Source organism: Heterocephalus glaber, unplaced genomic scaffold, assembly GCF_053883595.1.
Source record: "Heterocephalus glaber isolate CG9 unplaced genomic scaffold, H.glaber_assembly_v1.0 deba00001579, whole genome shotgun sequence".
Lineage (NCBI taxonomy): Eukaryota > Metazoa > Chordata > Mammalia > Rodentia > Bathyergidae > Heterocephalus > Heterocephalus glaber.
In genome coordinates, this window is record NW_028258360.1 from 3280997 (window position 1) to 3306472 (window position 25476).

Consider the following 25476-nt stretch of genomic DNA (forward strand, 5'->3'; position numbering starts at 1 on the left):
CCTCTGAGACTCAAGGCAACTCTTAGATATGAGTCCCTGTAAAAATCAAAAAGCAAGTTACAAACTCCCAGGACAGAATGGGATAAGGTGAACATTCCCACCCCAAGAGAGAGGAATGGGGTCATAACAAGAAAAAACTGGGCCTAAGCCAGACCAGAACCTAGTAAGGCAAACACCAAAACTATAGCTCCACGTTTGGCATCTGAGGCACGTGATGGTGTGATGTGGGCTCAAAAGTGCTTGGATGGCCTCATCCATATATCCTTGCTGGCTATAGCCCACATGACCTCTCCTGGGCTGGTTCTGCTCACTGTAGCTTTCCTTAGTAGGCATTCCACATTCTTGGCATCTCCAACTTCCTGAGAACTTCATTGGAGCTTTGGTCTCATTCTTAGCTTCATGCACCACCTGCTCAGGGACTGCCCACAGTGAAGTGACTCTGACTGGCCCTGTCACACATTGCTTGGCCTCCAATCTGATGGGAAGCTTTATGAGTCTAATTCTTTCTGCATGCCTGCAAAACTAATACCACGTGGATGTTTGCAAGGTCTGTTGTCAGTGGAACCAGTGGCCAGACCCACTTGGATCATGGCTGTTGTGGCCTCTTGAGTGCTTGGGCAGCTTTGCAATAAAACGAATCTTGGGGAAACAAATTTCTAGGTGGCCCTGTGGCAGCAGAGTGCCCTGATACTCTTCTCAAAGCTAAGTGTCAAATGAGTTTACACTTATACATGTTTAGCTTATGGTTTGGTGGTGGTGGTGGTGGTGGTGGTGAGGGGAACCTTGCCAATTTCTGAGAGGCCTTCAAGGGATCTTTTATCTCTGTGCAAATAACAACCCCTCCCCCAAGCTGGTCTCAACTTGTGCCTCCTGCCTCAGTCTCTCAAATGCTGAGATTTCAGGCATGTACCACCATACTTGGCCAGTACTTACTTGCCTTTTTTCTGGTGCTAATTCTTCAGCAACCACACCTTCCTCAGTTCCAACTTTACATGTTCTTATTTTCTGGACAGCCTGCAAATTTTTCAAATCTTTCTGTTCTGCTTTTTGCTCATGAGTTTCATTATGAGCAAATGGCTAAAAGCAGCCAGCAATATCCATCCCACAGCCTGAATCCTTTGTTGCCTTGAAATTTCCTCCAAAATATTAATGACCCAATTACCTTTAAACTTAGCCTCCCACAGATATTCAGGACATGGACACAATATAGACAAGTTTCTTCACTCAGAAGTTGGGCCAGTTGAGCTGGTGAAGCAGTTACCACCATGAGGTTATTCGGACGTCCAGGTTCAGCCATTTCTTATGTTGTTTTATTTGAATTGTGTGTACTGGGTAGGACAATTACATCCATATTTCAACCTGCTGAAAGGGAGAAGAATGAAAGTTCAGGTCAAGCTGAATGTCTTACATCAAGGATGACTAGAGAAATCATTTTCCATTTTTGTTGACATGAAATGAGCATATGGCTATATGTAGTTGTGCTCAGAAATGTAATTTCTACCTGGTTTGTGGGCCTAGGAAGAAGGGGGAAGATTGGACCATGAGAGCATATGCTGTATGATATTTACAGAACAGTTTGATATTACAGTATGTTCTGTTCTCTTTTTAAACTTGATGTCCAAAGAAAAATCTTTCTAAAAGGGTAGAAACAAGGTTAGAGAGTTTAACTTACTTTGGCAAATCTACCCACCAAGAAGACCTTTCCAAGATGGTGGAACAAGGTACCGAGCTCTCCAATTACATGGAATTAAAAGAAATGGAATGTAGCTGTCTGTTGAGGCGAGTGACCATGGGTGAATGCTGGAGTTCAATAGTGGATAGAGACTTGGAGAAACCCAGAGATACTGGATAGTATTTTTACCAGCTTGCATTTGATGGTACTTGGCAGAAGCATTCATAGTAGTCTTTTTTTAAAATCATGTCTCACTGATCAAAAGTATACAACAATTTCTGTCAAATAAAAGCATTACATGTATCCTCATCCACCTTCACTGGATCTGGCACTGTATGTTTTCTGCCTTTTTGCCAAAGTCAAAGTGACCTTGAAAGGTAAACATTTTGCATCAGCTCAGGACATGTAGGCAGCCATGACAACACACCTAAAAACACTCACAAAAAAGGACATTCAAAGCTGCTTCAGAAACTGGCAAGAGTGATAAGTATTTTAAGGGGAAATAATAGTGATGTGTCTTTGCTAAAATACATTACAAAAAATTATACATTCACTGTAGTGTTTGATCATATCTATAAAGAACTAAAAAAGAACAAAATAATCCAATCAAAATGCACAATTGATCTAAACAGATACTTCTCAGAAGAAGCACACATAGTCAATAAATATATGAAAGTGCTCAATGTCTTTAGTCCTTAGGGAAACACAGATCAAAAATACATTGAGAGTACATCTCACCCCAGTTAGGATGGTTGTTATGAAAAAAAATATACCGGAGAAGATGTGAAGAAAAATGAACCCATATACACACTGTGGGAATATAAATTAGTAAAACCTATTTGGAAAACATTAACTAAAAAACTAAAAACTTTTAGAGAACTATCATATGATTCAGTTATCTCACTCCTGGCTATTTATCTGTTGGAAATGAAGCCAGCATACAAGAGATACCTGCATTCCCATGTTTACTGTGATGCCATTCACAATAGCTAAGATAGTGAGTCACCCCACATGTCCATCAACAAATAAATAGGTAAATTGTTTATAAATATACATAAATAAACACACACATATATTCAGCTATAAAGAGCAAGTTGAGGTACCTTTAACTTATTTCATGATCATCCTATATCTTTTCTATAAAATTGTCATCTAACTCATTAATGTTTTCATTACCTTACCTTTGCCATTAAACCCATATTTTGAGTTCTTTGCTTCGTTCATTATTTTTCAATTCTATTTGGCTCACTTTTATAGATTCTAGTTCTTTGCTGTAATTTTCTTTCTTTTTTTTTTTTGGTACCGAGGATCAAGCTCAGGACCTTGCGCTTGTGAGGCAGGCGGCGGAACTACTGAGCTAAATCCCCAGCCCTGCTGTAATTTTCTTTATCTGTTTTTGATCTTAAACACCATTACTTTAAGTCTATATCAAATAACTCCAATATCTGGATTGTAAATTGACTTAGTGCTGGACATTATGTACTCGGAATTGTGGATGTTCCAGATCTCCCTCTAGAGAGGCTCCCAGAAGGTATTTTAACAGGTTGCAGGGGGAAAACAGCCTCAACCCACTCAGGACTAAGTAAGTGGATTCAAATCTGGTGTGCAGTCTTTGTAAGATTACAGTTTGTATTTTCTCCCTATTCCTAGAAGCCAGGTTTTTTTAGGAGAATCAACTGAAATTCTGTAGCATCTCCCCCCCCCCCCCCCCCCCCGACAAGGTTTCACCATACACTTCAGACTGCCCTTGGACTCACTATGTAGCCCGGGTTGGCCTTGAACTTGTGGCGATCTTGGCCTCAGCCTCCCTAGTGCTGCGATTACAGGTGTGCGCCTCCACACCCAGTGCATTTCTCTCTCCTTTTGAGATTTGCTCTACTCTTTGGCCTCCATGCTTTGAAAATTGGCCTCTTGTGCTAAACAGCATAATCATGAAATACTCTGCTGTAAGATCAGTGCTAGCAACAGGCTTACTTCTCTGAGCCTTCTTTCTGGAAGGGATCCTGGGCCCTCAATTCCTGGCTGCTTTGCCAACCCCAAACACTCTCCTTTTATTCCCTGAGTTCTAAGAGCTTGCCTGAAGCTCTGTGATACTGTTACAGTTGTCCTCTCTGTGGCTTCTTAGCCTCCTTCTCTTTCCCTTCACCAGTAATCAACAATGCATGGAATTCTTGGCTTCCTTGACATCTCTAATAGTGTCTAATAGAAGCGTGTGTATGTGTGTTTGTGTGTGTGCTTAAAAACCTGCCTTTCTGCTTTATAACAGAAGTTTTAGTTCTGCTATAAGGTGCTTAGAGATGAAAGCAGAGTCTCTATATACTGTTTTCCACTGTTCAGTGTAGCTGAAAGGATCATTATCATGATATTTGTTAAGATGATTGATTTAGAGATTCTGCTTCTTAAGAAATCCAGCACTGAAGATTGCATAATCTTTCAAATAACTCCTTGAAAAAGACATGATTTTTATTCATCAAGCAATTCTTTATTCTTCTTTTTAAAAGAGAGGGAATGTCCTTTGACCAAAATTAACTCCTTTGAATAATAGTTTGCATTGTTTAGGATTTTGTACTTTCTAGAATGTTTTAAACCTGCCATATTCACTCCACATATACGATCATGTGCATTTTATATCTCTGTTTTGTAGACAAAGAAGTCAAGAAACATACTAAACAAATTTCATTATTGACAGGAATAACTGAAATTAGACTCTCTGATGCCTTGTCCTGTCTACTACATTACAGTGATCTCAGTACAGCTTTGTATGCACATCATGATATAGAAAATATTTTGGGACTCACAGCCCTCAGATTGACTTTGTGCTCTCAGCTGGAACTCTGTATCAAGGAGGATGTTTTCAGTGACAAGGGCGCTCTGACACACACACCTGCACACACATGGGCAGGTGCACACGGACTGGCACACCCTCAGCCTGCCCATTCGGAGTAGGAAGGAATCGTGGACGTTTGATTCCTGGATGCAGACCGATGCTGCACACATCCTTGCGAAGCTGTTGGATTCTAAAAGCAGTGTTCACACCTAAACAGGTGACATCAAAGAGTACGTGGCTTCCATTTCTTAGGACGTCATAGCCATGGGATCTTAGAATAACTCTTGGCATTGAAGTTGAAAAATTGGATTGCTTCCTCCAAACCGTCATCACTTACTCTCAGGAGTGCTTTGTATTCACCGATTAGCTCTAGCTCGGTTCGCGGGACACTCGGATGGCATATTCCCACTGTTCTTTAGCCCCCCTACTTCCAGGCATTCCATCCTCATTGCTGCAGAACCAGAAGCGCTGCAGCTGCAGCTGTCAGGACCCTAATCCCTTCTGCTTGGAGTTCCTGCCAGCGGGTACAGTAGTGAACCGCGTGCTTTGGTGCTCCCGTTTCAGGCACCAGAGGTCTCAGCCGCAAAACAAAAGTTGTGGATGAGATAAATTTTACCTTCTAGAAACTCAGCTAACCCATTAGGTATGTCCAGATTTAACATTTAATAAATATTGTCCTTCAGGGACACAGGTATAATAAAGACTGCTTTCTTTAACGGAAGACATATTAAATTGGCAGCAAAATGTGAGTCTTGTTTTTATTTTAGCTGTGTGACCTTGGTGATGTTATTTAACCTTTGATTTTCCTTGTTTGTGAACTGTATAGAAAATGATTTTGCTTTTAACTTACTGAGGCATGCTGTAAAGAAAAATGTAGTGGGTGTGAAATGCATTTTGGGATCTTTGGAAGAAAGGAATATTATATTAACTTATGGTATACAGTGTCTATCTGTTCTCTGACATCAAATTGAGAAGTAGAAACAAAAGTTTTGTTTTCCAATTGAATAACAGCTCATTTAAGCTAATTCTGATGATCTACTTGAGTGGAATAAAACAATTTCTTCAGTCTTAAATGTTTGCTGGGATGGTGTGGACTCTTTAAGGCAGAAGCTACTCAAAAGACCATCCGGCAGTAGGGCTGTTTGACATTGCAGACTTGTTAATGACACATTGATGGGAACAGGTGAACTTTGCATCAGTTGCTAGGAAGATTTATTTGAGATTGATGTTACAGTTTTCACCACAGTGAACAAAACCTATTTCTTTCCAGTGTTTTTTAATCACCTCTCAGATTTTAGAATTGCTGTCTTACTAGTCAATATGATGAAGATGCCTTTCTTTATGATAGCTGAGGTAGCCGCTGGTGAGGAATGTATTCTTTCTCTAGTAGCTTTTAGAATTTCTGACTCTGAAACCTTTGTTCCAATATTTATTTGGACTAGATAATATTTAGATGGTCTTTTTAAAGACATGCTTTGTTAATATATGATATTTTAATATAATTTTCTCAGCTATGTTTGAAGTTTAAGTATACATATACTTAATACATATTTTGAATTATTGCTATTTGATATTTTGATGTATTATTTGCCTAGTTCTGAAGAAATGATCAAGAAAATATCAAAATATAGCCACCCAGTAATTCATCATTTGATGGATACAGAGGGTCAAGAAGGTAAATATTTTGTGTGTGTGTGTGTGTGTGTGTGTGATTTGACCAATTCTAAGAAGATAAACAATGATTAGACTATAAAGTCTTACTTTGGCAGTGCTCATTAATGTCTAAATAAGCTAGAACATTGTTTCTCTCTTACTCAACGATTGGGTCAGGACATTTAGTAATTACATTTTATGTCTTGGCTTGTGTTTGTTAACCTGCAAATATCTCCACTAATGTTTAATGTGTACTGCTATAACACCAATGGGCCCGATGATATGTTACAGGTGATTGTGATAGATAATAAATTAAATATATAAACCTACTAAGTATTTAGTTTTCCTTTGATTTGCAAAAATAACTTTTCCCAGTGCCATACATGAAATGCATGATTGTGACTTCTGAATCATTTCATTTCAGATCAAGAGATAAAAGTATTTCCATGTAAATACTTTGAATGAATTTAGGTTGTAAAAACATCTCTAAGATGTGTTCAGAGTCCATTTGCTATTTATTAATGAGAGGCAAATACATAATGTAATTTGACTTCTAGATAGAAAGAGAATTTAAATTTTAATTCTATGACAAGTTTAATTCTTTGAAATTGACCCACCATTTTCACACAGTCTTAAATATGAAGTATGACACTGCATGGATTACATAATATAACTATCCCCATTGTTTGAGATAAAAATATTCTTGGCGTAGACTAAAGAATTACCATGTCTTTTCAGAGCAGTTCTAATACAAATCCAGTTATTTTGATTTCTCTCTCTCTCTGTCCTTGTATCTTGTGCTGTGGATGTTTTGTAAGAACTATAGTACTGTTGCTTCCCTTTCTGGCCACACCATGTGGCTTCTGCCTCAGTGAGCACATATTCAGGTAGAGAGCATAGGGCACATGCCTAGCTCTGGCAGCCTACCTGGCTTATACACCAAAGGTTCTCCTGCAGCAATTGTTGTAAACCTGAAGATGTAAGCTATGATTACTTAGAGAGAATCTAGCCATTTAGATAATTTGAGTGAACTTGTAATTTCTGGGTGGTTTATGAATAAAATTACATCATTATCATTACCATTAGTAACAATTCTTGGTTTCTACTGTGTGCCTGATAATTTGGCAAATTACAAGGGAAATGGAAGAAGTTCAAGGTAAGGTTGCGACAGAGCTAATATTAAAATATTTTATAACATGAATAAACATACCCCATAATCATCCCCGTAGCCAATTAAAGCTTTAAAAATACGTTCAAAAGCACAGTGCTAAAGGGATTAAGTGTGTGCTCCTGGAGCAGAGCCAGATGGCATTTCGTTGGCAAGACTTCCCCCAAGTAGAGGAACACTCAGTTCTCAAGTCCTGAGTGATGCTGATTTGTCTCGCTCTAACGCTCTTATACGTCGTATCTTGTGTTTGGAAATGATGGAGCAAACCCACAGCTCGGTTCTCACGTTTCAACATGGCAAGGAGAACTATAACATATCGTTTATTTATACACAGATTAAAACTAGGACTAGGGCGAGTACTAAAAATTCCTTTCTGTACATTTCCAAGGGTGCATTATAATCCACATCGTCTAAAACTTTATCCAAATTAACAATTTCAAGTATGCCGTTTGCCTTCTTCATACCAACAGCTCCACTCTGGCTGTTAGCACCGTGGTATAAGGTAGTCATCTCCAGGGTCTACGCTTGGAGCAGATTCACCTTTCCTCAAGGTTAAGTTGTTCCTCAGCACAGTGATGCCCAAATCTGCCATTTCAACTGTATCTGACATTGTACCTGCTTCCTTCTGTCAGTCTGGGCACTTCCAGAACTACCAAAAATCAGATCAAGCATGCGAGGGACTTACTTGGGGAAAAGCATGTGGAGGACAAAGAAGGAAGGAACCGCAGCCGGCAGACGGAGCTGTCAGGTCCCAGCGAAGGTATCCCGCCTCAGCGAGAAGTGATGGGTGGATTGGGAAGGAAGAACTTTCAGCTGCAATGCAGGGCCCGGCGCGTCTCGGGTGGGCACTGGGGAGCCACTGAGCAAAGGCGGCCACTAGAAGAGCGTGCTTGGAATGAGCTGGCTTCCGGCGGCGGCCCCAGTGCGGCAGTGAGGTCTTCAGGAGCCAAAGTTCTTGAAGCTGGCCCTGCTGGGCAACTGCGACTTGCATCTGGGCCTCTTAAACTGAGAAGCCACTTTGACGGCCAGCACATTCCACCACAGGCTAATACTCACTTCCCTTGGCAGATTTGCCCCCCCCCCCCCCCATATTTTCTGTCTCCGTGTGTATCCATAGCCACCCGGAAGTCTGGCATTATTCCAGTCTCTCCTTCACGCTCTTCATCATTACATCCTACTGGTTTTACCTCCCTAATGTTTCCCTGCCCTTCCCTCCCTGTTTCCAACGCCACTTGCCTTGATTCTGGTCTTTCTTATAATTTCTTCTCTCTAGTGTTGTTAATTGCCTTTAATTGGCTGTTTTACTCCCCCCCCCCATTAACCTTATTGATACATTTTAGGTATAAAATACAGTTACATTCATCACTGGGATCTTGTAGCATTACATGAGTCTCTTAGTTCTTATTTTTTTCCCCCTTCCCTTGACCTCCCTTCACCCCCTCCACCCTTTCCTATTTGCAAAGACCTTGGTTCCATTTTTTTTCCTCTTCTCATATTTTTTCTTTTCCTTTTTTCCCCTTCCCCACCCCTCCCAATTACCCTGCTTTTTTAGACCTTTTCTTCCTGTTACACAATATCAGTTATACATTTTTAAAATTACAATATTAAGATCTAGGAGACATTACCACAGATTTTACAGAATTTAAAAGGATATAGAAAGCATATTACAACAATCTTTTTTGAAATAAATTTGACAACTTCTAAGAAGTACCTTGGAAGACAAATTAATGAAACTAACTCTGGAGGAAATATAAAATTTGAATAGCACCTATTAAAGAAAGCATATTCCTAGCTTGAAAACCTACCTATATGACAACAGCAGGCTCATAAACATTATAACTGATAAATTATATCAAACAATTAAAGCAGAAAAAAGGAACACTTCTCCCCTCATTTTAGGAACTCAACATTGTGCTAATCGTAAAACTGGATAAAGATAATAGAAGAAAAAGTATGAACATAGACAGAAATTTGTTTAACAAAACAAACTATTAGAAGTAAGATCTGGCAGGATGTAGAAAGTGGTTTTGTTATAGGGATGGCAGTGTTGATTCAGCATTGGAAGATCCACCCCCAAAAGTCATCATTTTAACAGAGGAAAGGAAAAAGCCATATGATCCTGTCACTAGTTGGAGAAAAAGTATTGGACCAAATTCTACAGCTGTTTGTGGTAAAAGCTATCAGGAGACTAGAAGTAGAACAGAAACTTCTCAACAGATTAAAGACATGTACTCCATACTTCCAGCGAGAACACCTTATATGAATGGAGAAGATACAATGCTTTGTCCTTAAGGTGGGGAACAAGGACAGATATGCTTACTCTTTATCTGTCCATTAAACTTTGAAACCTAGTCCCCACCAAAATAGTCTGGCAATAAAATGACACAACTAGGATAGGATTAGCTAGGTAGAAGCAAAATCTTTATATGTAGATGAAATGATCATCTACAGAGAAAATACTAAGAAATCTCTAGGAGCCCCTAGAACTTGTACTTGAATTTAGCAGGATTAGAAAACACAAGGTATATATAAAAATTCAGGCCTGTGTATACTTGCTATAAGTGAAGAATTGGATATTTAAATTTGAAAGTTATGTAGGAGTACAAAGGACCTAGAAAAGTTAAAAACAAAAACAAAAACAAAAACAGTGTTGGAAGACATTTATTACCTAATTTTAAGACTTCTTCTATAGCTACAGTAATCAAGGCAATGTTGGTGTAAGGAAAGACATATAGATCATTGGAATAAAACAGAGAATCTAGAAATAGAATCACACATGTATGGTCCACTGAGTTTTGAAAGATTATTTAACATTAGCATTTTATAGAATATAAACTCAATTCAAGAGCTGAGGAAGAGATAGTGTTTTCAGCAAATGGCACTAGAACACCTGGTATCCATATATAAAAAATTAACCTCAACCCTTTTTTTCTATACATGAAAATAACTTGAAGGGATCTATGAACCTAAATAAGAAAGCCTAAAAGTATAAAACTTTAAGAAGAAATTATAAGGGAAAATATTTATGAATTCAGGGTAGGCAAGAACTACCTAGGATACAAAAAACATGATGTATAAAAGAAAAAAATTGATAAATGAGATTCCATCAAAATTTAGAACTTTAAATGACATCATTAAAATGAAAAATAGTCCTTAAACAGACCATATTTACAATGCATATAACCGATGACCAGAATACATAAAGAATTCTCAGAGCTCATTAATAGACAACCCAATTAAAATGTAGACATAAGAAGATGATAAATAGCCAGTAGAGCACAAGGAATGGTGTGCAACTCTGGAATCAGAAAAATACTAATCAGTACAATAATAAGATTGAATTATACACTCATTAGGGAGATGAAGTCAAAAGTTTTAAAAGCCTTGTCATGACTTTTTCTTTTTGTTGGATTCTCCCCCTTTGCATTTAATTTGTCAAGCCCAGTGGATTCATTCTGCTGGGTTTCCTGGGGTTGTGATCCTCATTGTCTTTTCCTAGGGTATTGTCTAAAATTTTTTGGAGTGCCAGTTTGGTATTCATGAAGTTCCTGAGGTGCTCTTTATCATGAAAGTATCTTATTTCTTCATCAATTTTGAAAGGTAGTTTTGCAGGGTACATCAATCTGGGTTGGAGGCTGTTTTCCTTTAGGGCTTGAAATACATCACTCCAAGGTCTTCTTGCTTTGAGGGTTTGCATTGAGAAGTCTGCTGTGATTCTGATGGGCTTTCCTTTGTATGTGATTTGTTTCTTTTCTCTCACTGCTTGTAGAATTTTATTCTTCTGTTGGATTTCTGGAATCCTAACTATTATATGTCTATGTGTAGATTTTTTTTTGATTAAGGCTAGCTGGAGTCCTATATGCCTCACTTATCTGTATGTCAAGTTCTTTTCCCCTACTTGGGAAGTTTCCTGCCATCACTTCTGTGAACAGTTTTTTTACATCATCTACACTCTCTCCTCTTTCTTCATTGACTCCAATCAGTCTTATGTTATTCTTCTTTGCATCATCTAGCAGCTGCTGGATTGATTTCTCGTGTTCCCTTACAATTTTAAAGCAATTTTTCTTTTCCTCCTCACTAATTGCAATCTTATCTTCTGTATGTGAAATTCTATCCTCACATTGGTTCATTCTGCTGTGCAGACTTTCGATGGAGTTTTTAATCTCTTGGAAATCTGTTTGTATCTGTTTTATGGATTCCATTTGTTTCCTATGTTGGGATTCCATCATGTTCCTCAGATCCTCTATTTTTTTATCTGTGTCCTCTCTAGATTTATCAATCATGTCTTGCACCATGAGCAAAATCTTTGCTGTTATCTGAGTAATTATTTCTGATTTCATTATTCCCAGATCCTCTTTTGTTGCCAGTTCAGAGAGTCCAGGTGGTTGAGTATCAGATTGTTCCATCTCGTTTCCCTTTGGGGTTGCTGTAGGTGATCTGGAAGTCTGTTTTTGAGGCTTATGTGTTTTCTCATTTCCACGGTGGGGGGGGGTTCTGGTGCCCACGCGGCTCACCTTCTCTGCCCTAGGAGCCTGGGATGGCAGCGGGGGAGCTTCCTTCCGGGTGCTGGGACCGGCTGAGCTTCTCTCAGCTGTCTTACTCTTGACTTTCTTTACCCTCTCTTTTTCTTTATCTGCATTAGACCTTACATATGTTTTTAAAATTCAAATCTTGTCACGTTTGTCTTTGCTTAAAATGCTTCAGTGCCTTTTCATTTCCTATAGGACAAAATCAAGAATTAATTGAATGGCATAAAGTATTTTATCTCATGCTACTCACCCCTCTTGTCTTATATTTTAGTTCCCAGAGTTTCCTAAATTGGAAAATTGGCCAAGCAATTTTTGGCTAGGTGGCTTTTGTACATACTGTTTTCTATGTATGGCATGTTGTCCTTATCTTATTTGCCTGGCAAACTCATAATCATGAAGGTCCAGATAATTCTTCCTTGAGTTCTCTGAAATGTGGGACTTTCTGTTTTTGTCTAATTTCCTTTTTTTCCCATTAAGTTTATTGGTATATTTTAGGTATATAGTACAGTTACATTCATCATTGGGATCTTGTATCTTTATATGATGTATCTTGGTTCTTATTTTCCCCCTAATCTCTTGAAAGTCCCTTCAGGGACTTTCCGTTTTTGAATTGTCTAGTTAAGCCTCTGTTACAGCACTTATATGTTAATTTGTCTTCCTGGTCTAGCATTTAGATGTTCAATAAATGAACAAATGAATGACTGTAACTGAGAACTCTTGGCTGGCCTTGATTACTCATTAATGATGATCTCCTATTTCTGGTCACCAGTCAGTTGACTTCCTTTAGGACCTTGTATATAACGTTCTATTTAGGGCATCACATGAAAATCTCTTGGGAGGATTTTTGTAAATCTTCATAGAATTGGATTAATGAGCAATATGGCTTATATGAATATTATTTCCTTAATATATGAAGAAGAGCTCATTCAAATAATTCTATCTCTAGTTAGAGAACCTATCAAACCACCTTCTGAGGCAATGTATCCCCTTGAACCAGTTGGGGGACCATATAACACGTACAGTTACTAAGGTGAGAATCACTCAGTAACACATCTTAAATGTTTAAAAAGTAATCTGAATAAATATTTAAGAAATAAAGCTAATGTTCCACATGTTGAATAAAAATAACTTAAATTGACCAATTTACTTCATATGTCTTCAAAGCTTGGACTTGAATGACAAGTTTGAATGGCATTTGATGTCACCATGGTTGGGGGGAACCACCACCCCAAAAGCACACAAAGTCCTACTTGGCTCCTCACTCATGGCTGTGGCCTTCACTCAGACCCTTGCTGTCTTTTGTCTAGAGTTGCAACAGCCTCCCAAGCAGCTTCTAACATTGCTGTCTTTTCAGGTACTGCTACAAGATGTAGTTCTTAAATACCACAACTCAATCTTTGCTGTCAGGGCCTCAATCCTTGTTGTTTCCTCCTTCCCTTACAGAAAAAATCAACATTGTGCCTAGGTCTGGTCTCAACCTACTTCTTCAGGATAATTTTCCACAGTGACCCAAGATGCACCCCAATCTTCTCACAGCTCCCTGAATGCAAATGACTCCTCTAAGATTCATCTCCAGATTACAGGGACTGGTGTTGCTTCCACAGCACTTTAGAGATACCTCTTCTTAACACTTACTAATAATCATTGACATTTGGTCAGTGTCTTTTCCTTCCATGATCTGAGTAGCAAAATCTAAGTGCAACTAATTTAGATTCTGTTGTTTTTGTTTTCCACTTGAATCCTGAGCAGTATCAATAAAAGATGAATTTTATTGGCCCTGTAGAGACCTAAAATGTAGTGTTGTTTGGACAGTGTGATTAGTTACAGACTGTACATTTCTGAAATAAAGCAGAAAGACAGATGACAAATACTTGGGGAATCTTCTCAGGAATTCATTTCGACATAAGGGCCCATGGACTGACATTGCTGACGTGTTCAGAATTGTATATTCCAGGTCATCCGGTGGCCATTTACTAATCTGAAAATATCTTGAACATTTTTTTTAATCTGTCGGAATTTCTACAAAGCACATGACAGTCGTCTTAGAATAGAAGATCAGTTGAATGACAGTCTCTTTACTTAGTAGAGTGGTTTTTACTTTGGATTTTGCTGACAGGCTTTCATGACAGCCCTCAGATAGGAGCGTGAATTCACTTGTCATAGCTATTAAAGAGTTAGTGGACCACCCCTGCCCCTTTTGGGTGTAATTCTGTGCTCTGACCCTTCCATTTATTATTGTTCTTATTGACCTTAGAATTATAAAAGAGAAGAATGTAGACAGAACCTCTATTTTTGAAGGCTTGCTGCAATGCAGCTCTGAAGTCAATTCATATTGAATTTTCCTCAAGCTAATCATCACCATAATGTGGCAGAATCTTGCTAATTTTCACTTCATACTTGAAATGCCTTTAGTTCTTGGGAGAACAAGAGCACCTGGTAGATTTTAAATCACTGTCAGCAAAGATGTGGTAGCAGGCAAATGACGTTAAGACTTTTGCATGAAGAAGCATTAAAATAGCTAACCCCAACATAGCAACATAATTGTAATTCTATGTCTTGACTATGTTTTATTTACAACCTTTTGAAATTTATATTTCAATATTAGATTCATCAAGAGAATAATATGCTAAGATTAGAGTAGATAGCTTTTGTTTAAAAGTACAGATATCAGGAATTTTCTGTTTTTCACATAGGGAAGTCTAGATATTGCTTTTTGTGTGAAATGACCCAGTTTTCATTAATTGTCCTGGGACCTGAATGCTAAAAAATACCAAGAAAATATATGTGGGAAAATTATTCCTTAAAAAATATATTTTAGAATTCCATTGTATGATGATATTAATTTTTGGAGGAAATTGTTGTTTAAATCAAAACTAAAACCCAAAAAGCTATCTGCTAATTAATTAATATTTTTAACATTCAATCCCGCATTCTACAAATAATTAAACACACAATTTAGAGAACATACTCTTTGTAGATTGTGTTTAGAGCATAGATTCCTCCCTCTTATTACAAGTCTGCTCTAGGGATATCTTTGTAAAGTGTGCAGATTCCATTAAATTCTACATTTAAGAGTCTTGCTATTAACCTTGCAATGGTTTTGTTATTACTAAAAGTTAATATTAAACATGTCTTTTGATTTAAATAAATAATTACTACTGTATTAAAATGATTTCCTCAAAATCTTTAAACAGAAGTTCGTGCTGGGAAAGAGAAGCCAAATATTTTAAGATGGAAATAATTGTGTGTGTGTGTGTGTATGTGTGCGTGTTTGCTTTTAAAATCCCACATATTATATCTAGACAAATTTTTACTATTTTTTTTGTTACAAAAATGTCTTAAGCTTCACAGATTACTTCAAAGGAAACAATTTTATTATTGTGTGCTTATAATGATCATATTCTTCTTTAAACAAATTGTTTTAAGTAACCAAATTCAATCTACTTTGGTTTCATGATAAAAAATTGTTAATTTTAATGAGGGTTACTTTTTATGAAATGCCTATAATATTCATATAGTACTTAAATGCAAAAAAGAATTCAATTCAAAATTTTTCAACCTGATATTATCTGTATGACACAAAATATTCCAGTAGTATGATTAGTTTTGAATTACCATATATAATTGATTGACTTGTGCTTTTAGAGTCTATATCCAATTAGTAGTGGTTATAGTTGTTTCATAAAATCTCTTGGAAGGCCCTTTGTCTTGGTAGGATATTTAGTTTTCAATTATAACAATATATTCACATATGATATTAAAACTTCATGTCCTTATGAAGGTAAAGATGTGGTCATTATCAAAAGAAATGACTAGCTTGGTTTATTCAGAAAGACAGAGTCAAACGCCAGGAATTCATTTGTCACCTACTTGTTAGACTGGAGACTAATCTGGCCAACTAACCTTTAAAAGAACATTCAAAGTCAGAGATGTCAGATTGTACCAGTAAATATTCACTGGCAAAGTTTTTCTATCAAAGGCTGGAACTTTAGGAGATGCTCCTGGGATTTGGTGTACTCTAACATCTATTAATCCCTGATACCTTAGGTGACTTGTCAAAGAAGTGCTACATTTACAAGGAGTAGGCAAAGAGGCCCCGGAGGACTCCGTCAGTTAAAGGTCAAGGAAGCAATTAATGTTCTCTACTCTTCCCTAAAGAACTTCACAGCAAACGTTGCTCTCCCCTCCTTCAATCTTAGTACTCCAAGCACACAGAGTGAAATGAAAGCTAAAGTTCACATAAATTATATTACCAAGATTATTCAGTTCTTGGAGCTCTTCCTGAATGTGAATGCTTGCAGTCACTTAAGCAGTACAGTGAAATGTGTTAGAAGAAATGGCTCTTGATGAAGAGTATCAATTTTTTCATCTTTCTGTATTCTCAGCCTCTTATTGAGGGTCAATGTTTGTGATAGTGGGAGAGTAGAGTGGTGGGCTGTAGCTAAACTGGAGTTCTTTTGGGGAATATACATGGTTCTGTGTAGATCCTAAGTAGGATACACACACACACACCCACACACACACACCCCTCTAATCTCTTATATTTCCTAATCTTTCAAAGTTGCAAAACCTCTTGTATTCCCTCAATTCTTTATATTTTTGGTGGGCATGTTGATCTACCCAAATTGACCTTATATGGCTGAGTTTCAAGATTTTTCAGTTTCTTGGAGCCCTCTAAAATGGAGCTTCTCTCATTGCACATGGGACCACCAATAACCTCTGCCTAACACAAAATAGAACAGAGCTTTTACTGTCCTCAGCTTATAAACTAGAGTGTTAACTCAGCTTGGGTGGACTAGGTTTTCTGATAGTCATTTGTACTTTTGACTCATGATCAAAGCTCCCTGCCACACATCAAATAGTGCTGCTAAACTCAGCCTAAATGTGATCTTTATTATTATTAGATGCAATCCTCTTCAAACCAGCCTATCAAGATACCTTGCATCACATTTTGTTCTCTAAAATACTTGATGCTTCTATTACCATTATACTATCTAGAAATGTGACCATATATTAATATCATCAGTAAGCCAAGTCATGAACAAAAATGTTTATCAGGGCAAAAGTGAGAACATACCACTTATTAGAAAGGTCTCTGACCCTAAATGTGCCCGATCTTGCCTGATTTGGAAGCTAAGCAGGGTTGCTTCTGGTTACTACTTGGATGAGAGACTCCTAACTTGGTAGAAAGCTCTATGTAGGTGGGCATTAAAGGCAAGTGCTTTGGAAAAATTGTCTTTGCTTCCAATCCAGTATTTCTTCACGAGGGTCTTATGAGATATCCCTATGAGATGTATTGTTGAGTTTCAGATAAATTGTGGCTATGTATTTCTACTTCTCTGGATGGTTAGGATTATGCCTGGTTAGCTGCTGTATTCCCATCACTCAGCACTGTACCCAACACACATGTGCCTTCCATGCCGTTTTGTTGAATGAGGAAATGGAATAACTAAGGAACAAAGGTTGCTCTGGCTTAACTTTTGAAAATAAAGATTTGAAACTAGAAGATGTTTTTCTTTTTCTTTTTGTTTTCCTCTCCTCATTTCTTCTTTACACTCAGAGTTGGTCTCTATTTTCCATCTCCTCTTCTGGAGGGCCCTAAGCCTGAATTTATGGACGCAGGGCAAGGAAGCAGCTGGCAGGACTCCAGCTGGATCTGAGACAGCAGAAACAAGACTGGAAGGATCAATGGATTTTAAGGATTGGTGTGAGAAATAAATAGCTTCTTCATCAATGAAAATCATGTGCTAGATCAACGATTACACCTAAAACAAACTTCTTTTACAAAGCCATTCCTGAGTAGTCTCAGTCACTGTGCACAATGCAAGATTTGATTGCATGGTCATCTTGTTTTGCCTCTCAGTTTCATGATCAAGCAGTAATGATTACAGCAATAATAATAATAATAACAATGCTAATAATGTTTGAATCCTATGTAGCAGGCAATGTGCTAGCACTCGGCATACATTTTCTTGTCTCCCAGCGCCGGTTGATGTAGGTTCTTCTATCTTTCATATTTTACATAAGTAGTCTATAAATTCTTAGAGACATTTAATCTTTTAAAATTACCCTATAGCTTTTTAATACTTTATAGGGGAGACTTTGGTACAACCATAAAGGAAGCTCAAGTGTTTGCTTCTTTTTTAAGTTATATAAGGTTGGTCAAGTTAATATAGCTGTCTGAGTCTTAGTTTTGTTATTTTTGAAAGTGAAAAATAAGAATGTCTATTTCACAAAAGTGTTGTTACAATTAAATGAAATATTCCAATGCATTTTACATGGCCTGCTTGTTAAGAATGTCCCAACTGGTATTAATGTTGCTTGTTAACCCTGTGAAATGTTGCAGATGCTAAGGTGGGGTGAGCTCCCTCAAAATAATACTATTAGAATGAATAATAATAATGCAAGGATGTACTGTATGGTGGTCTTACGTACCTTTTGTCTTCATAAAAGCAAGTCATGAGGAATAGACTATTATCCATTACTTAGAGACTTGGTATTGCACTGTGCAGTCACTATAGATAGCTGTGATCTCACACTCTATCGCCAATCTTTCTCTTATTCCAGGGGAACTGATTTGTGATCCTGAAAACACATTGCTTTAAAAATGTGCACCAGTTATTTTGTGTTTCATTGAGTGTTGCGAAAATGGATAGTGTTGATATACACGCTAGTAATCATCAGAGCAGTGTTGACACAGATGTATGAAATGTTACCCTGTATTATGAGGTATTTTGAAATTACTTACCTTGCTATTTTATTTCACCTAAAGTCAGTGAGTACTCAAAAGTCACCAGGCAGAACTGTTGCATTTCTCTCAGGTTCTTCTCTTTCCTGGATCTATTGACACAACCATTGCCTTTGTCTCTTCCTTTCAGAGACAAGAGGTGACCAGGATGACAAGCAGGCAGTTGCAGAGATCATGGCAAGATGTTTTACTCCAACACTGATAACAAACATTCCCTGGGAAGGCTTCCGTTTTGTTGGACATGAGATTCGGATTGCTGAAGCCACAGATTGTTATGGCGCTGTAGTTTGGCCCTCGGTATAATTTTGTACAAAATTTGCTCCATTCCAGTTGTTCTCCAGTCAGTTTTGTTTGTTGTCAGGTTCTACTTGGAAGAAGAAAACAGGCTGCATACTTTTCCTTTGTGACCTCAAACAACAGTCACATTTTGAAATCATACAATTGGGTAATTTATTCAACCAATTCATGCTGTTTCTGACTATCAAAATTTGCAGGATAAATACAAATTTTTACTCTTTCCTTTTTTTATGACAATGGGAATGTAGAAGAGTATACTATTTTTCCCCCCATTTTACGGGCACCATTTGAGTTGAACAATTACAGCGACATCTGTGTGTGTCTCACCTGCAAAACATTCCCAGAGGTCCCACTCGTTTACCAGCTGTCCCATAAAGGGTGGCAGATCCACCATTACTACCCTCCTCAAACTCACACACTACTTGGAAATGACTAGTGTTATTAGAAGTTATTTCCCTTAAAGATGATCAAACTTAAGCAACTGAATTCTATATCTTGACTTATTTCTTTTTCCTCCCAAGAACCCTGGAAACCTATCAGAGGATGTGCTTTTGACAATAACTGTCTGCAATGATGTATTGAACACTCAGAAATACACCCTTGCCGTCGTGTGTTATATTTACTTAATAGAGGTTGATTTTGCTTTCTGTTATTTTTTGCCAAACATACATAACCTTTCAAAATTTCCATCTTCATAGGCCCTTGTTCTGTGTTATTTCCTGGAAACAAACGCAAAGCAATATAATATGGTTGACAGGAACGTGATTGAAATTGGAGCTGGAACAGGGCTGGTCTCCACTGTGGCAAGTTTGCTCGGTAAGCAGGTATATTCGATTGAATGAGGTGAGGGTCAGAGAAGCTAATGGTCAAATATCATTAGTTACTTTTACTATCCAAGGTACTATGACCTGGGCTTATTTGTAACTCTGTGATGGTTTAAATGGGTTTCATCAAGAAATTCTACTAGCGTTAAAGTCTCCTTACCAGTTTCTTTGCAGAATTTTCTGTTAGTTGTGTTAATTATTCTCATGGAGTGCTAAGTCACAAGCCTTGCTTGAAGAATACTAAATGGGAGCTGCACTGAAGCATCCTGGTTGGGAGAGGAGATGTGTGAAACACTAGGCCTTACAGTCCATCACGGCCAATTCTGATCTGCAGTACTTTAGATTGTAGTGTAAATTTAATGTTCGTAGGCAGCTGTACATAAATTTGAATTTTGAAGTTCTATGATTTCATGAAAAAGAACTTGCTAAATAGAGAGGAGTATTAGAAATCACATAAAATCACAAGTCTGCTTTTATTGTTAGGTGTTAATTCTTGAATTTATTTTCGCAGTTCTTTTCCATTCTTCCTTTATGGCCCCCAATTCTCTCCTTAGCATGTTTTCCTGCTAGCACTGTGCTCATCTCTCTGTGTGCCTGGGCCTGCTTCAGCTCTGCCTTTCTTTGTTTTATCTATTTCATTGCCTTAATTTAGCTGCCTTCTCTGATGGGCACTACCCAAATTTCTTGATTTCCTTGATCTTCAGAAGTGCACACCTGCCACTCTAAACTCTTGAGAGGAATCCAGGTTTTAATAATTACCACTTTCTAAACACTGAAAAGATGCAGGACCCTTGAAGTCTCCCCAAATATTTTTTTAAAAAATGTCTCTGACCTGATACTGCTTTCCAACATCAGGATTCCATTTAGTGTGAGACACTATTGATTTACACCTAAAGGCTCCTGATCTGGGAGTAGAATTTGTGTCTTGGGAAATCATTTGTTTTATTAAAAAGAATTGATCCCTTGGCTGTGTTTGTCTGGCTTGCAACAAACATCAAAAGATGGAAACTGTGTATAGTCAGTACTCTGAAAGTGGTGATGTCCACCTTTTTAGATTACAGGATCTTAAACTGAACAGTCAGATGGTTTATACCCAGTCTGAGCAAGGTGTTTTTCTTATCTTGGAATTTAAAAAGACTTGTTGAAAACTACAGATTTACTCACACTAGAACGTGAAGGCTAGCATTTCTGTGATTCTACCAATGATGTGGATATTTCCTTTCCATCTTAGTATTTTTACAAAACTACTCTCCCAGTCATTGTTAAGAGAAACTTGACACTGTAGCTAACTAAGGGACTCTACCGTGTCCTGAGCCAAACTAGACTTCTTTTCCAGTTCTTCTTTCCCATTCCTTGTCCTATTCTGTGCCTGTCTGAAGCTATGGAAGAGGTCATTCCTAGCTCTATTTCCAGGCTCTGCTACCCCTCAAAGCTCACTTTAAGGACAAAATTTTATAAAGACATTCCTGCCAAATTTATGCTAGAGTATGACCACTGCTATTCACTTACAACTCAGAAATTGTTTATACCTTCTGGATCTAAGTGCTCTGTCCTGTATCTATGCTCTATTTCTTCGTGATGTCTTTTTGGTGGGCAAATTTACACTTATAATGGGTACAAATTGAAATCTTTGGCATAATTATGATTTCATTATACTTTCAATGTAATGCATTGAAAAGTATTTTTGTTCCCTCCACCAATTCTCACATGAGCTCTTGTCATTCAACTACAGGATGCCCAATATTACATACACTCATTCAATCCAGAACAACTGAGGCTCAGAATTTTTTTAAGGAAGTACCTGTTCTTCTTTCATCAATGACTTCAGATTACTCTAACGATGGTACCAAATATTTTGAATTTTTTCTTCTCTTGGTTATTTTTAACCTAGCATGCAGTAAATAGAAAACAACAACAAATAGAAACAAGACAAAAGACAAGGAGAACCAAAGAATGCAATAGAGTGTAAAAATACCATGGGACTCCAGTTTTTTTGGGATTTGGGGGGGTTTCTTTAAGGGGAGGTAGAGAGCTGCTTTAGCATGTGTTCTGCTTTATGCTGATCAGCAGACCAGCTTTTCTTTGGGACTAGCAGTAGTGCAGAAATACAGAGAGCATGTTGGCTTGAACCTGACGGCTTGATCTTATTCTGTAAGGGTTACTTGTTCTACCAAACTTTGTTTCATAGGTGCTTCTGTGACTGCCACAGATTTACCCGAATTACTTGGAAACCTGCAATATAATATTTCCCGAAACACTAAAATGAAATGCAAGCATTTGCCTCAGGTTACAGAACTCTCCTGGGGAGTCGCTTTAGAGAAGAAGTTCCCCAGGTCTTCTAATGATTTCGACTACATCCTGGCAGCGGATGTCGTCTACGCTCATCCTTTCCTGGAAGAACTCCTTGTTACCTTTGACCATCTGTGCAAAGAAACTACCATCATCCTCTGGGCTATGAAATTTAGGCTGGAGAAAGAAAATAAATTTGTAGATAGATTTAAGGAGTTGTTTGACCTGGAAGAACTCTCCAGTTTCCCAAGCCTGGATATTAAGTTGTATAAAGCTATGAAGAAAAATCAGAGGAGTGCATGACACATTAAGATGAGAGCTTGGAAATGCTAAGGCTGTTTCTAGATTATTACTTTAAAGAAAGCCTGAATGATCTGATGTACCACTGACTTTCCCAAGAGGAAACACACACACACACACACACACACACACACACACACACACACGAGTCTACTCTAGGCAGAGATATTTCCACACACAACAGGTGTCTCTGTAGGATTTGGGGTTCCTCAGTCTACCTCCATCAGGACCCAAGGTCTCCTAGTTACACGGTGGTAGGAACTCTGGCAAAGTTGCACCATGGGGTCGTTGTCTGCTCTCTTCATCCCTCTATAGAACCATTTCCTACTACTATTATTATTATTTAGAAATAGTGCAATTATTCCTCAATGTGTAATTGTGAAATAATAGTGTGAATAATGACATGTCTAAAATGAACATTGTTAATTCTTTTAAACACAGGGTCGAATGACTATCCCTTCAGAAATAAAGAAACTGACCATGATAGGATCTGCAGATAAATCTAAAAAGGCAGATACAAAACAATGGTAGATATCATACTTTTGTGGTTTCCAGTGGTGCCAGCCTGTCCCTTCTGCTTGGCAGGCTGGGCCTCCAGTCTGACCCCTTGAAGTCAGCCAAGCATTTGGATTCAAGGTTGTGGACAAGGACATTTCATTCTACTAAACAAAAAATGGATGGAAGCAACATAAGAATAGTTGAGACTTTAGAAGAGTTATTGTTTTATTTTTAAATCAAGTAAAGTGAATTCATTTCACAGAAACAGAAGAAAAAACCCCAAAAACTTTGGGTTGGAAGTACATGAAAAGATTTAGGCCTCTAATTGGTTTTAAAGTTTAAAGCTCTTCTGATGAACATATATAGACCTAGATATTTGAATCCTATGTGATTTTTCTCTAACAGAGGCCTCAGAGATTAGCATGAAGTCTAAAGTAATTAAAGTCAACACAAAAAGAGCAAACAGCTGGAATTTCATACCATGTAACTGGTGAGGCTGTTTTATTCAGCAGATACTGCGGAGGGCCTCCGGCTAGGGTCACTGTCCCCTGGGGTTGACAGTTGCTTCACTAAGACTGGTCCTCTCTACTTGCTGATCATTGTCAGGGCTGAGAAGATGATTTCCTGGGACCGCGTCTAAGCCATTTTGCAGATAGACTCCATGGAGCTCTTGGTGTATGGGGCTTCTTAGGACCATCTCTCAACAGTTCCCAATCTTTACGTGAATCTTTGTCTCAGCCTGTTACCTATGAAGTCTTTAATCTTCACAACCATTCTGAGAAGGAGGTGACACCATTGCTCCTCCGTCAGAGATAGAGAAACACAGCTGAGAGGCCCAAGGCCTTTCTCAAGCCTCAGTCTGTTTGAGTCCAAAGCCTGTGCTCTTGACTGCTCCATCTTTATGGATTTAAAACATCAGTGTGCAAAATCCTTTCTAGAAAATTGCTGTCACTTCTTCAAAAGGAAACACACACCCAGAAACATAAGCAAATACATTAGGAAAATGAGAACTGTTCCTCCTCAGAACTATTGTCTTGCTTCTTGCTCAGGTGGATCAGGGTCAGCTTGTGTAGAAGGGGGACATCTGGGCAGAACTGGGAGGAGGTGAGGGGAGTGGGTTCCAGACAGAAGCAGCACTGTGCAGGGACCCTGGGGCAGAGCCATGCCTGTGCTCTTTAGGAAAGAGCAAAGACCATGTTCTTGGGGGCCTAGTACGGGGTTGGTGAGGTTTGAAATGAGAGAGGCACTGGGGGAGGCCTGTCATGGAGGGCCTTGCTGCAAGCTGGCTCTGCAGAGACAGGCTCTGGCAGGCCATTTGCTAGCAGTGCGGTTGGGATAGAGACCTAAGGACAGAAGTAAAGGAAGCAGAACAGAAGTCACTTTACAGGCCTAGCCTCCACTCAGATGACTCCCTGTAGGATGGACCTCAAGTGGCCTTTCAGAGTAGCCCCGGCCGGGGTGAGGTGTCTAGGCCTGGATAACCCCATGTGGCTTAGGCACTGGGTACAGCTGCTGTCCTGGGATGACTCCCTGACTTTGGGTGAGGTGACTTTCCAGTTCAGGCCATCTCTGAAGATGGTGATAGCTGTGGTCAGTCTGCCAAGAGCACTTCAGCAGCTATGTCCGGTCACTCTGGCAGCATGTCGGTGTCCACCATGGCTTTTCCTCTGGTGAAATGAAGAATCACTGAGTGGTTTTGAAGAAAGGAGTGAAATGATGTCACTTCCCATAAGGACTACTCAGGTAGATGTTTTGACACTAACATGTAGGGACTGAGAGACCAGCTGGGAGGCTGTGGCAGCTATCCAGGCCCAGGGTGGCAGCTGGTAGCACAATCTACATGGGAGGTGGTGAAATCGGCCTAGATGGATTTGGCTCTAGATGGATTTGGAAGCCAAAGACCCTGCCTTACAGAGTGTGGAGTGAGAGAGAGAGGCTGACTCAGAAGAGTGCAGGCTGCACCACAGGACACAGCCTGAGAGTCAGCACCTCAGACACAGTTTGTGAAGCTCTTTTAGGGAGCAAGAGACAATAAAATGAGGGCTGTCTTAGTTACTTTTCTCTTGCTGCAGACACAAAATACTTCCCAACCAAAGCAAAAAGGGGAAAGGTTTATTTAGCTCAGTTTGTGGAGGTTTCAGTCCATAATCAGCTGGCTCCAAGGCAGGGTGGCATGGTGGACAGGAATTGCAGAGGAGAAACAGTTCATGGCAGGTAGAAGGTTGCAAAGCAAGCAAGGGACCTTAGCAGATCCTTTCTGCCCCCTTTATACTCAATCCAGGCTACTGGAATTAGGGTGGTGCCAAACCAATCAGTGGGCTGATTTAGTAATCTCCCACGCTTAATCCCAGCTCCACACACTCTAGATTCAGCCACCTCTGAAAAAGCCTCACCTCTGACTGCATGAGCCTTTGGGGGGGGCATATAGATAAACCATAACAAGGACTCAGTCCTGAGGCAATGAACATTTAAGAAATTAGACACAAGTGTGGTACTTTTGAGGTTCTGTTCCCCTCCTCAGGTAAATTCATACCTGTTGATATGAATTTAATGCCACAATGCCTTCAGAACTGGCTAATAGAGTCCTAAGATTCCTGAAAGTTGCCTCAGAGGTGTCCAGTGCCTGAGTTTTGTAGGTGCATTGGCATGGATCTTGGGGTAACAAGTGGAA

At 38.8% G+C, this 25476-nt stretch overlaps 1 protein-coding gene across 1 annotated transcript; it reads left to right on the forward strand.

Annotated features, from left to right (window-relative positions):
• The first annotated feature begins 4244 nt into the window (after positions 1–4244).
• On the forward strand, positions 4245–23282 carry LOC101697782 (methyltransferase-like protein 21E). Its single transcript, XM_004858568.3, has 5 exons — positions 4245–5142; positions 6095–6174; positions 18728–18894; positions 19593–19710; positions 21907–23282. The coding sequence occupies exons 2-5, from the start codon at positions 6105–6107 to the stop codon at positions 22308–22310; spliced, it is 759 nt and encodes a 252-aa protein (XP_004858625.2). The 5' UTR covers positions 4245–5142; positions 6095–6104; the 3' UTR covers positions 22311–23282.
• The last annotated feature ends 2194 nt before the right edge of the window (positions 23283–25476 follow it).

What these genes read in the sequence shown, in the direction of transcription:
- LOC101697782 (XM_004858568.3), top strand. Translation starts at nt 6,105, where the DNA reads ATGATCAAGAAAATATCAAAATATAGCCACCCAGTAATTCATCATTTG. An exon ending in GCGCTGTAGTTTGGCCCTCG is followed by an intron (nt 18,895 to 19,592) that starts GTATAATTTTGT and finishes CCATCTTCATAG; the next exon opens with GCCCTTGTTCTGTGTTATTT. An exon ending in CACTGTGGCAAGTTTGCTCG is followed by an intron (nt 19,711 to 21,906) that starts GTAAGCAGGTAT and finishes TTTGTTTCATAG; the next exon opens with GTGCTTCTGTGACTGCCACA.